The sequence below is a fragment of the Dasypus novemcinctus genome, chromosome 8 (genome assembly GCF_030445035.2).
Source record: "Dasypus novemcinctus isolate mDasNov1 chromosome 8, mDasNov1.1.hap2, whole genome shotgun sequence".
NCBI lineage: Eukaryota > Metazoa > Chordata > Mammalia > Cingulata > Dasypodidae > Dasypus > Dasypus novemcinctus.
The window spans coordinates 106656449-106668959 of record NC_080680.1 but is presented as its reverse complement, the minus strand read 5'-3'; the positions used below and the strand labels follow the sequence as shown (position 1 = coordinate 106668959).

Below are 12511 nucleotides of genomic sequence, written 5' to 3'. Positions count from 1 at the left end.
AGCCTTGGGAAGCACCTCCCTGACCACCTTTCCAGAAAGCCCTTTCCCAGTCCTTTTTAGCCCCTTTGTTTCCTCCAAAGCATTTACGCAATGTAATTGCTATATTTGTCTGTTTCCTTGCTGTCTGTCTTCCCTATCCTCTGTGTATAAGTTCTATGAAGGGTGGAACTGGGGTCTGTCCTGCTGTATCCCCAGTACCCAGCACTGTGCCTGGGCACAGAGCAGAGGGCCTGAAGAGTCCTTGTGAATAAAAAGCTTTTAGTGGCAGCACCACCAACAGTCAGGAATTCTCTCTTTGCTTCTGAATTTTGATCCTCAGGCAATGTTTCTGCTTTGTTAATGAGTAATTCTTCTCTGGGTTTATGGTTTAGAGGAGATCAGAGCTGAGGCAGCTTGGAACCACTGGCCTATGCCGGAAACACCTTCCAGTGGAATTGCAGCAAATCTCAACTCGAAACCTGGATGCCAATCCAGGCCTCAGTCCCAGTGCCCAGTTCTGCTACCAGAGGCCCGGGCTTTGCAGGGCTTCTAAGGGTTCAACTGCTCTCCTCTTCCCCCGAATGCTCCAAGCCCCTCTCCAGACCCCACCTCACCTGTGACTGTAACTCCTGGCTGTCAAGCCAAAGTCACACCAGTGGAAGGCGCTGAGGGGCAGAGGTGCGTCTCAGGACTGACCCAGGGGAGGGGTGGGAAGCTTGGGGTGAGGATGTGGCTGTGAGGGGTAGGATTCAGCATGTTGGCAGAAACCACCCGAGGCTGTGGAGACCTGCAAGCATGTGAGCAGGAAGAGGGTACATGGGCAGTTCCAAAAGCAGCATTTACTTTGGCTTTCACTTCTCCAAGGCCCTGGGGATAGTTTTAAGTTCTAGTTCTTGGGTCGTGCACACTCTCTGCATCACTCCTCTTTTAGCCACTGCAACAGCTGAGGTGTGTAGTAGGTGATGATGATGTCGGCACCTGTGATGGGAGAAAAGCAGGAAGCAGGGAGAAGTAGGACATGGGCTCTGGGTGCACCTTCTGGGAGACAAGGGCCATGGAGGGAGAAAGGGCCTCGGCTCTCATGAAGAGGCACAGCCCACGGGTGTCACCATGTAAGACCAAGCCCAGCTCCGGCCAGTTCTAGCTGTGTAAGCTGTGCGGCAATGAGCGAGTCCTTCTCTCTTTCTGGGCCTCAGTTTCCCCATGTATAAAATGCATGGTTAAAAATGGAAACGTTTTGTTGTATGTACGTTACCACAATAAAAATGAAAACAAAACAAAACACCCATAAAACTGTCCACCGCCAAGAGTGAACTCTAATATAAACTATGGACTTTAGTTAAGAATATAATTCTAGTAATAATGATTCATCAATTACAACAAATGGACCACACGAAGGCAAAATATCAATAGAGAAAACTGCATGTGTTGGGGGTATGCGGGAACTCTACTTTTTGCGTAATTTTTCTGTGAACACACCACTGCTCTAAAAAATAAAGACTATTAAAAAAAGAAAAACAGGATGGTAGGGAAAACAGATGAGTAATAAGTTCTCTTCCTACGCTTTTGTGCAATCCTAACAAAACCAGCTCCATTTAGGGAGTGATAAGCACAAGCCAATTATATACACTATCTCGTTTAATCTTCATGACTACCATGCACCTGGAATCTTTATCCCGAGTGTATGGACAAGGACACTGAGGATCAGAGTCATGGCTTGCCCAAGGTCTCACAAGCAAAAAGGTGAGAGAGAACTCTGCTTTCTTCACTGTTCTGCAGCTCCCCGTCCCGTCCTCAATCGGTGTCTCTTTAGCTAACTGGTATTTCTGGGCTTAGGACTTCAGCCTCAGACTTCATTTCCTTACCTGGGCAAAGTGCCAATCGTCCCCAGGGCACAGGTCAAAAACCCCGCCCCCTACCTGCTTACCTGCTCTGCGGAAGGCAGTCATGGCCTCCAGTACTGCAGCCTTGAGATTAAACGCCCCGGCCTGGGCTCCATGCCACAGCATGGCAAACTCTCCAGAAACGTGGTACACGGCGAGGGGGAGCTCAGGGTGCTGCAAAGAAGAAGCGAAGTGCAGAGAGGGTTGACGTGGAGGGCGGGCAAGCTCTAGTGTCCCTTCCTCTCTGCCAATCTGCGACTACCATGAGCTCTACGCTCTAAGCTTTCCCTCTGGCTACCTGGCCCTCTTAAACTCTTAATCCCCTGTAAGCCCTGCATGGGGAAAGCCCAGTGTGGGTCAGGGACACAGCCCTTCCAACCCTGAGCTCCCTCCATCTAAAGACTCAGATCTGGAAAAACCCTCTGGCCTCCCTGAGCTCCCTCCTGCCTTGGCTCTGTGCTCACCTTGTCCTTCACCTCCCGCACAATGTCCAGGTAGGGCATCCCCGGCTTCACCATGAGCATGTCCGCTCCTTCCCGCACATCCCGGTCCTAAGGGGCGGGGGTGTAGTGTGGGCAGTTCCAGGGAGGAGAAAGAGAGGGAGGGAGACAGGCTGGGTGGGACCCAATCCCCAGCCACTCACCACCGCTCGGAGAGCCAGGCCTCGTGCTCCTGGGGGCAGCTGGTAGCAGCGGCGGTCTCCGAAAGCTGGGCTTGACTGAGCTGCATCCCTGGGAAGCGGAGTGGAGAGGCTGGGCTTCAGCTTTGGGCTAACAGGCCAGGGCTTTCACAGTAGACCCCTGCCCATCCCCACTCACCGAAAAGGACCGTAGAAGCAGGAGGCAAACTTGGCGCTATAGCTCATCACCGACACCTGTGGGGAGACAATGCGGGGGGGGGGGGGGGGGGGGGGGTGCAGGCTCAGCCAGCCCTTTCCAAAGTCCAAGAGTGATGTGGTGGGGAGAGAAAGGACCTAGGCTGGGTAGGAGAGTGCCTGTGTTCTTGTCCCAACCCCACCAAGCCACCAGACAAGTCCTTTGGAGCTCTGATTTCTTCTGCCTGATGTGCAGAGGTTGAGATGGGTCCCAATGCCCAGTGCTGTCTTTAGTTCCGCTCTTTTTTTTTTTTTAGGAGATACTGGGGATTGAACCCAGGATCTTGTACCTGGGAAGCAGGTGCTCAACCACTGAGCTACATCTGTTCACCAATGAGAGCTGTTTTTCGTTTATTTTTTGGGAGGTACTGGGGATTGAATCAGGGACCTTGTATATGGGAAGCAGGCGCTCAACCATTTGAGGTACAGTCCCTCCCCAGTTTTGCTATTCTTGGCAGATATGGTGGACAGAGCTAGTCTAGGTTCTTTCATTATTGCCCATGCCCTCCCCTGTACTCCCTGCCTGGTACCCTGTTGCCAAGTTCATGGGCCATCAGGGCCTCCTTGATGGCTTCCACACGTCCGTCCATCATGTCCGACGGGGCCACCACCTGACATCCTGAGGGGCAGAGGATGGCCTTCAGAACTCTGGAACCCTCTTGTCCACTCTGCCACCTCCCTGATCCAGAGGTGTCCATCCCTATGGGTGGCTCACTCACCTGCCTTGGCATAGGCCAGTGCCACCTCTGCCAGCCGCTGGCGGCTCTCCTTGGCCTGGAATGCCCCGTTCTCACTCAGGAGCCCTGCGGGACAGATGGCCGGGTTTGGGGAGGCCAGGGCCCAGGCCCAGCCCCGCGCTGAGGAGAAGGGGGCACGTGCCTGGCGAGTGGCAGCAGGGCTGGAGGGAGGGGCTGCTCACCACAGTGCCCATGTGAGGTGTAGGGACACAGGCAGACATCGCAGGCCACCAGGAGGCTGGGGAAGGTCTTCCGCAGCAGGCGGATCGCCTCAATAGCCGGGGAGTCCTCGGAGTCAGCCGCAGAGCCCCGCTCGTCCTAGGGGTGGGGGACCACGCAGTGCGTCTGTTAACAGGAAAGCTCCAGGAAAGCAGCTGGGACAGCCCGCCAGCCATCAGAGCGCAGCCCCACCCTCTGTTTTTGTCGCCACCATAGGCCCTGGGTGAGGCGAGGCCCCTCATATTTTGCACAGGGAGCTATGGAGCCCCAGAGAGGGGACGTGACTTGCCAGGGGGTGTTGTGGTCCCCCAGATGCCAGACCCTGCAAGAGTGCATCTTAAAGGCAGGGACCATGTCCCTTCATCTGTGGTCCCAGGGCCTGCATCAGGCCTCAGTGAGGATGTGGGCAGAACAGAACCTCAGCCCACCCTCGTTCAACATCCCTCCACCCCCCAGTCCCTTTCTCCAATTCCTCACCTTGGGAACTCGGGTGGGGACACCAAAGATCAGGACGCAGCACAGGCCCTCTTCTACCAGGGGCCTGAGCATCTCTTCTAGCCGGTTCACCCCATACCTGGGTGGAGGTGGTGCAAGGGGGCTGAAGTCAGGCAGGTCCCCAGCTTATTAAGTGGCACGTAGAAAGACAAGGGCTCAGGTCCCAGGGTCCAGGGCAAGGAAGGGAAAATATCCACCAAACAAATGGGGAAACCAAGGCCCATAGTAGCAGAGCTCTAGAATTCAGCTGTGGCAGGCCCCTCCAAGATTCTCTTGGAACTTCCATCTGAAGTTCAGATGCCCTTTGCAATAGGTCCATCCAGCCAGCACCTCGCCTCTGCTATCATGCCTTTGGTGATGGGCAGCTCATTATTTTCTGAGGCTGCCTCTTCTATTGTGCAACAGTTTTGAATTTGAGAAAACTCTTCTCTCTACTGAACTGAATCTTCCCTCCACTGGGTCTGCTTGTACCTCCTGGCACCTCTACCTGTGAAATCTCTCCCTCCCACCATCCCCTTGCTCTCCCCGCATGTCTCCTACCTGGCCACTCCTGGGAGGCTGGCAATAGGCTGGATGTCATCAGGAACATCCCTGCAAGAGTGGGGGGTGGGCTATAAATTGGTAGCTGTGGGAAGGCTGGAGGGTGAGGGGGTGATTGGGCTGGGGGTGGGGGCGTGGGAAGGAACATGGAAGTGGAGCTGGTAGGAGGAAGGCGGGAGCCAGTGTCTGGCTCCCCTGCCTGGCCAAACCCAGGGCCTGAAATAATAATAGGAACAAGATTAACAGAGACAACAAGAGCAGCTGTGCTAAGAAAACAGTAGCCTCAGCAGGGGGTTGGGTGGCTGAGAACTTGGACTCTGCAGTCAGATGGCCCTTACATCCTAGCCCAGCTCTGTCGTTTACTGACCAGGTGACCTCGGCCAAGTGGTGTCACCTCTCTGAGCCTCAGTTCCTCATCTGTATCTTGGGTGGATTCATTCATTCAACAAACACTTATGGAGCATTCATCCTATGTGCCTGACACTGTTCTAGGCTCTGGTGATAAGGCAATAAATGAAGCAGAGAAAAATCCCTAGCCTCGGGGAGCTGTCATGATGCTGTCAGGACTGAATGAGATAATCAATGTAGGTGCTTGGCATAGTACCTGGTACACAGACCTATGTGATAAATGTCAGCCCTGGCTATTAGTACTAATCACAATTGTACCTTACACGCACATGGCACTTTACAACCAACAAAGAACCTCCTCAGCTCTCATCTTATGGCAAAAACTCAGGACGGCAGGCCAGGTCGTTGTTCCCATTTTCCAGATGGGAAGAGTGAGTTCTTCTCAAGGTTTATTTTGTTCCTAGGGCGGCTATCTTTAGCCCAGCAGAAGGGCCACTGGAGGTCCAAGGTGACAGCACTCTGCAATGCTGACACCCGGCCCACCCCGGCAGAGTTCTGGCCCATTCCTGGGGACTCACGTGACAAAGATGGGGTAGATGAGGTTGGAAGCCCGGAGGGTGGTGGCGGCTGCCTGCCAGGTCCGAAGCAGTGGGTGGAAGTAGCCGCTATGCAGGACAGACTGTGGCTGCATGGTGTGGCCCCAGGGAGGTACTGGGCAGTCAGCTAGCTGAGCTCGAGAACTCCTGGGGCGTTTGCTGCGCGCTCAGCCCTGTGGTGACCATGGGAGGCATGTGAGATATGTCCCCTGACCCCAGGAGAGGACCCCAGCCCCAGCCCTCCCAGAGCCCCACCTCCCCTGACCAGGGGCTACTGAGAGTGCAGCCCCCCAACACATGAGGTCCACCGAGAGCTGAGCAGAAATGAACATAAGCCTTTAGGAGCTTCCACAGCCACTCGGCAAAGTAATTTTGGGTCTGTTGACTCTAATCATACAGAATTTGGGCTATTTTGTAGGACTGCCTATTTCTTTTTCTTTAAATAACATTTTCCTAGTAATTTATTTTACTATATTTTATTAAAGAGTCAATCTGTGATGGCTTGGGAATAGAAAACAAAACAAAACTAGTCTTTCCCCTGAGACAGTTAAAGAAGCACTGACCTAGCCAACATTTAAACTTTGCTTATTCTATCAAAAACGTCCGTATTTAAGGCAGAAATTTTAGAAAATTATAGACAAGCAAAGAAAAATTGCTCTTGCTTAACGAGTCCAGAGTTTCTGTTTGGGGTGATGAAACATGTTGGACATAGATAAAGGTGATGGCTGTACAACACTGGAACACAATTAATGCCACTGAACTGTATTCCTATAAAAAGGTTAAAACGGCAAACTTTGTTATATATAGTTTATCCTTATAAAAAATAAAGAGGGAGAAAAATCCCCTGAAATCCTACCTCTAAAGAGGTACACCTTGGTAGCTGGACTTCTTGTTAGTCACGACAGCACTAAGGGTCAAACAGTGCAGGGCACGAGAGTGAGCAGGCCTTCCCCGCCACCCCCAGCCTGGCCACCAAATCCGTCTCTGCCAGCCCAGGAAGCCTGCTGCTGGCCCACAAACACTTGGCCACCTTCTTGCTTGGCTCACTTGTGCCCTTGACCTAGAAGGCTCATGCTCCCCCCCACAACCTCCCCACCCCCAAATCCTACCAGCATCTCCCCTCCCTGGCTAAGGCTTCTCTTCAGGCCCAGATCACAATCTCGTTTAGTAAGTGTTCTTCACGGACTGAGCTAATCCCAGTGGACGGAGCTTCTGCAGGGCAGTGTCCAGGGTTATCCTTTTTGCCTCCCCCACAGCACTCTGCCCTAAGCCTGGTGCACTGTAAATGTTTACTGACATGAAGGACTAGACAATGTGCCCCAAAGGCCAAATGAGTGATGTCTGATGAAGGAAGCCTTCGACATCTGTTCCTGGAGCATCTACCAGGAGCCGGTCCCGCTGGGCACTTTCACACAGGATTTCTCATCGAGTCTGCACAACAGTCCTGGGAGGAAGGGCTTGCTGTGTGCTCATCAGAGGGGAGGACCCTGACTATAAACGAAACATGGGTTCACTGTGAGCCAGGAGGCCTGAAGAGGCCTGCCGGGAGAAGACAGGGGCTTGAACTTGATTTGGCCTGGCAGAGGGAGAGGGGAGAGCTTTCCCTCAGGAAGGGAAGAAAGGGGCAAAGGTGGGAAGGAGGCATGGCTACGGCTACGGCGGTCCCGAGGGCATGAAGAGACCATAGAGGCACGTGTGTGCGTGTGTGTGCGTGTGTGTGTGGAGTAAAGGACGGAGGAGAGGAGAATGGGGAGGGGACGAGGGCTGGTGGGGACGCCAGGCTGCAGAGGCCTGAATGCCAGAATGAGGACATGGACGTTTTCTGAGCAGGGGATGGGGAGTGGCCTGATCAAAGCCTGGCTTTAGGAAGATAAATCGTGTAGCTTGAGCAGAACAGACGGGAAGCAGAGGGGCATGGAATCTGCGGGGGCGAGTGGGGCGGAGAAGGAAGGGCCACGGTAAGGTCGCCAAGACGGAGTTATGGGGCGGATGCGCTGAGACTGCCTGACCAGTGGGCAGTGGAGACAGGGACAGGGCAGGAAGAGGGGGTGGGGAGCTGGGCTTGGAGAGGAGGTGGAGATCTCTATTTTAGACACATCCTTTTGGAGGTTCCTGAGGGACTTCCAGTAGTCAAGTGGGTAAAAAAAAAAAACACCACAGAATGCGGGAGCTGATAGGCTCAAGTCTAATCTCTCCTTGTACAAACGGGGACCCCAAGGCCCAGAATGGGGCAGGAGCTTAGCCAAAGTCAAGGGGTGAGTTAGAGACTAAAGAGCAGGACTAAAACCTGGTGTGTCCACTCGTAGGCAGGGAGGGGGTCTTTTAGAACACTGATGCTGCCTGTCTCCCCACAGTTTCCCAGGACCTTTTAGCTCCCTTCCAACAGCTTGAGGGCCCACTTTATCGGGTCCTCCTCCTTGACAGTTTGGGTTTATCAGGAGCCACTCAGAGACCCACCCTACCACCGCACCCCTGGGCCTGCCTCACCACCTGATACAGGGACAGGCCAGGCCTCCCTAAGGAGAGTCCCCCCTCCTCATATGAGCAATAAATTTAGCAGACTCGAGGGTCTGAGTGCCCGTCTTGTATAAGACTCTCCTCTCAGGCCTGCCAGGGGTTAGTTAGCTCAACTCAGGGCGTTAAGCCTCTTTCCCAAAGCCACACAGCTAGTTAGTGACTGAGCCAGAACTTGAACCTGCTCTAGACTTTAAGTGCATGGTTTTATCACCACCTTGCTCTGCCTGGACTGTCTCTACATTGGGGGCTGGAGAGAAGGGAACAACAGAGAGAAATACTGAGTGCATGCATATTATGTGCTGGGCATTGGACTAGGCACTTTATGTACAATACCTTAATTACAGAGAATTGTCCCGACTTTTAGTGATAAGGATACTGAGACTCAGAGAAGTTAAGTGACTTGCTCAATGTCACTCTGGAGGATCAAGTCAGATTTTGAAGCTAGGTCTATGTATCCCCAGTTCACTTCCCAGAAACAAGCTATGTGACAGATCCCTGGCTTCTGGAATCCAAAATTGCATTCCACTGGCCTCCACTCCTCCGTGCTTTAGGAGGTTGAGGGAGCAACTGCCTTCAGCTTATCAGAAGCAACAGGGCAGGGCTGCTCTCTAGGAGGAGGGCCGTCAAATAGCACTTTAAGAAGACAGACCTGGGGGGAGGGGGGAGCAGGGGGGATGCAGAAGGAAGGTGAGAGTGGTGAGGGGGAGACTCAACTAGGCCACTTTCACTTTTATTGGTTTTTTATTTTAGAGTTCAGGGAGAGATTTGATTTGAGAAATAGGCATCAGTACTGAAAAAATAGAAAGTTGAAAATTGCCAACCCTGCTTAATCCCTTACTTTTTATATGGGAAATGGGGTACAGAGAAGGGACAGGAATTGATAAAGACCCCACAGTGAGTCAAGCACAGAGCTAGGACTTGGCCCCGGGTCTCTTGGCCTCTTGGCCAGTGCCCTGTCCCCTATACTACAAATAGTTACAGCGGGTGCTTCACAAGTATCTGGGGAGTAGAAAAACACCCCCTTATCCATAGTTGATCCATTTGCAGAGTCAAATCCAGGCTAGGTTTTGCCTTGTGAAAAGTCCTTAAAAGTGTGGGAGGCTTTCACACACTGGGAGGGCATTTCTCCCAAATCACAGGAGCTTGCAAACCACAGGTTAAATCCTCTGGCACCACACTGAAGACAGGAGCAAGCCAAGCTGGTGCCAGCACCAACCCTCAACCAACCACGCAGAACTGCTTAGCTTAGCTGGAAAGCAGTGTGGGGCAGCGCAAGTTTCAGAGGCAAACAAACCCAGATTCTGGTCTGTGCTCTGCTGTGTGACTTTCGGCAAGGTCATTGACCTTTCAGAGTTCTCATTTTGTGTTCTGTAAAATTGGCATGATACTATCAAACTTGCAAAGTCATGGAGAAGATTAGAGATAGCGATGAGGCAAAAGTGCCTGGCACATGATCAACTGTGGCTATTTTTATTATTTTTAGGAGTGGAACTCCCAACTTGCCAGCACCAAGCTGTACCTCTGCACCACACCCAGAAGAGAGCACATTCACTCAAACCCTTGCACAAGCTGTAAGGTCTTTTGAGATGCCTGAGGCGGGGTCCCTGCCTCCAGCTGTGTAGTGGTGGAGGAGAAACAATGGCTGCTCAGATGCTAGAGTAGAGCAGTGAGCCAGGGGCTGGGGAGGACCCGTGTCTCTGAGAGGCAGAGATGACTTCCTGGAAAGGGAGACACTAAGGCTAAGTAGCTTTTCACATTGATTGTGAAGGCTAGAAGGTGATATCCTCAACCTGGGGTTAACCTAAGTTGCTCCTTGTGAGCGCCTGTCAGGAGGGGCTGACAAAGTGCTGCACCGCCTGAATCCTCTCCATCCCCCTTTGTTATCTAGAATCAGCTGAGGATTCCAGAGGCTGTGGTCTTGGCACCTTGAGTTGGGAGCTGCTGCCAGCTCTGGCAGGCTCTGCCACCGGCAGGGAGGAGGTAGTCAGGAGGGCTAGGGAGGCAGAAGGCAGCTGGGGCTGAGAAATCCAAAGTTCCAACAGGGCCAGGGTAGCAGCTGTCAGGCATTTCTGGGAAGGAACCTAATGGCTGCCTGTTTATTTGACCCCATTTTCTGAATACCTACTATGGATTAAAGAGAAGAATGAGACCTAAGCCTTGTTTTGGGCTTTGAATCCCAACCCTCCTGAGTTTAGCTGTCTGGAAACTGCAAGAATTTACCAGTGCCACAGACTCCTAGAACATCTTGGCTAAGAGGCTCTTTAAATAATGCTGATTATAAAACCCTCATCGAAATGAGAGTGAAACTGTGCTCAGAGAAGGACAGACACTGACCCAAGATCACAGAGTGGGTCAGTGGCAGATCTGGGGCTAGAATTCACGTCTGTAGCCACCCACTCCTGAACGTTGGCCAGTGCCACCTTGATGTTTTAAGGACAGATTCCAAAGCTTCTTACGAGCATTGCTGGCCTCGTGGAAGCTCTGGTTAAGTGGGAGTAGAGAGGGAAGGTACAACTGTGACTCTGAACTTGGCTGCTGCCAGCAGTTTGATGGCTATGTGTGAGAGCTTTGGAGTCTGATAAGACTGTGGACTCTAAGCCTGATTCTGTCACTTTCCAGCTGCGTGACCTCAGTTTCCTCATCTGGTAAATGGAGACTTGAACCGACCTCAATGTGCTGTTGTAATGAGTAAATGGGCCAATACATGTAACGCACTACTTGTCTAGCACAAAGCGGCTGTTATTGTTGCTACGTCCCTCCGCCATCCCTGGGGGCTGGCATTGGTAGAGACCGCCTCGGCGGTCTCTGAGGGGCTGAATCCCCCAAGAATAGATGCGGAGCCCGGATCCCCTGCCTCCGGCTGGAGCAGGGCAATCTAAGAGTCCAAACTGGGGTCCCTCCAGGACTCCGTCCCCGGTTGCACCGCATGCGCGTAAGCCGCTGAGCACAATCTGGAGGAGCGGAGCTCTTGGTGCCGCGGATCCCCTATCACTCCGGGGCTTCCCTCCACGCCCGCCATCTCCCTGAGCCCGGTTCCCGCTCACCTGCCTCTCTCAGGGCTCCGAGCCGCTCCTCCCGCCAGCACAGTCGCCGGCTCTAGGTTCCCGGGGCACACGTGGGGGCGGGGCGCTCACTCGGAAACAGCTCCCCCTCCCACAACCCGCCCCCTTCCGCGTGCAGGCCACGCCCCCGAGGGCACTTCCCCCGCGGGCTGGTCAGCTCCGGCCGCGGCCCCGCCCACGCACGTCGAGCTCGGAGCCTGGCCAATCGAGTGTGCCGGGGGATGCAGAGCCCGCCCCTCCCAAGCAGTGGCTAGCGCTGGGGCGGGGAAAAGCAGGGAGGCAGCACACGTGGGGGACGCAGGAACAGCGCGCGAGGGTCCCTAGTGTGAGCCCGCCTCGGAGGCAGTTACAGCTTTGAAGTTTACTTAAGGGTCCTCTTCTTCCGGTCTAACGCAGTCTTGGCGCTTGTTAATTGTTTGAAAGAATATTTGGATAGTTAAGGACATTAAAACAACACCATAATGCCTAACATAATAGCTCAGTCCATTTTTTGCGGACTAAGCATTTTAAAGTTGAGTTCTACACCAGACTGCCTTCCAATTTTTTTCCCTAAAGCAGTGTTATTGTGATATGGTCACATACCATATTCTATCCAAAGTGTACAATCAATGGCATTTAATATAATCAGTGTTGTATATTCATCACCACAAGAAATTTTAGAATTTCATTACTCCAAAAAGAAAAAGTCCACACCCCTTAACGGTCACCTCTCAATCCCTCCATCCTCCCCACCCCACATAACCACTAATTTAATTCCGTCTTTATAAATTGATTTATATTTACATTATATTTATGTTACGTAAATGGAATTATACATATGTTGTACTTTGTCTTTCTTTCACTTAGCATAATTTTTTGCCTGATATTAACATCTTGTAACATTAACCTACATTTGTTCAGTTTCAAAGTAAAAGTTTTATATATGCAATATTACCAATATTCATATTTCACATGAGGTTTTACTATGCTATACAGTCCCATGTTACATTTTTTAGCTTTCCTTTTAGTAATACACATCTTAGACATTCCCTTTCAACCACTGTCATACTCATAGTGTTGTTAGTTAGAAACATTATGCTGTGCTTTCAGCTTTTCTATTCATTTCCAAAGACTAACACGCAACCTTTTTACCAATTCTGCACGTTAACCCTCCATTATCTAACCTCATTCTAATTTTCTGGTGACCCATATTCTAGTTACTAACACCACGAGTTTACATAATATATTTAGTTCATAATAGCACAATCATACAGTATTTGTC

At 51.9% G+C, this 12511-nt stretch overlaps 1 protein-coding gene across 3 annotated transcripts; it reads right to left on the bottom strand.

Moving 5' to 3' along the window:
* Positions 1 to 798: 798 nt before the first annotated feature.
* ALAD (aminolevulinate dehydratase) lies at positions 799 to 11371 on the bottom strand. 3 transcript variants are annotated; one of them, XM_012529652.3, is made up of 13 exons: positions 11233 to 11371; positions 6528 to 6578; positions 5654 to 5844; positions 4728 to 4778; positions 4170 to 4266; positions 3656 to 3791; positions 3456 to 3539; positions 3267 to 3355; positions 2681 to 2736; positions 2506 to 2593; positions 2327 to 2413; positions 1907 to 2036; positions 799 to 957 (listed from the first exon to the last, which is right to left on the bottom strand). In XM_012529652.3, the coding sequence occupies exons 3-13, from the start codon at positions 5764 to 5766 to the stop codon at positions 896 to 898; spliced, it is 993 nt and encodes a 330-aa protein (XP_012385106.1). In that variant the 5' UTR covers positions 5767 to 5844; positions 6528 to 6578; positions 11233 to 11371; the 3' UTR covers positions 799 to 895. The 3 variants fall into 3 exon arrangements, with proteins under 3 accessions (XP_012385106.1, XP_004470176.1, XP_058158500.1); XM_004470119.4 differs by lacking the exon at positions 6528 to 6578 and having other exon boundaries at positions 11233 to 11345; XM_058302517.2 differs by lacking the exon at positions 6528 to 6578 and having other exon boundaries at positions 11237 to 11330.
* Between the last annotated feature and the right edge of the window lie 1140 nt (positions 11372 to 12511).

Excerpts from the sequence above, each read along its gene's own strand:
- ALAD (XM_012529652.3), bottom strand. The coding sequence starts at position 5,766 with ATGCAGCCACAGTCTGTCCTGCATAGCGGCTACTTCCACCCACTGCTT. Across the intron at positions 3,540-3,655 it reads CACCTCACATGGGCACTGTG|GGCTCCTGAGTGAGAACGGG; the intron begins GTGAGCAGCCCC and ends TCTGTCCCGCAG. Across the intron at positions 2,594-2,680 it reads TGCTTCTACGGTCCTTTTCG|GGATGCAGCTCAGTCAAGCC; the intron begins GTGAGTGGGGAT and ends TCCGCTTCCCAG.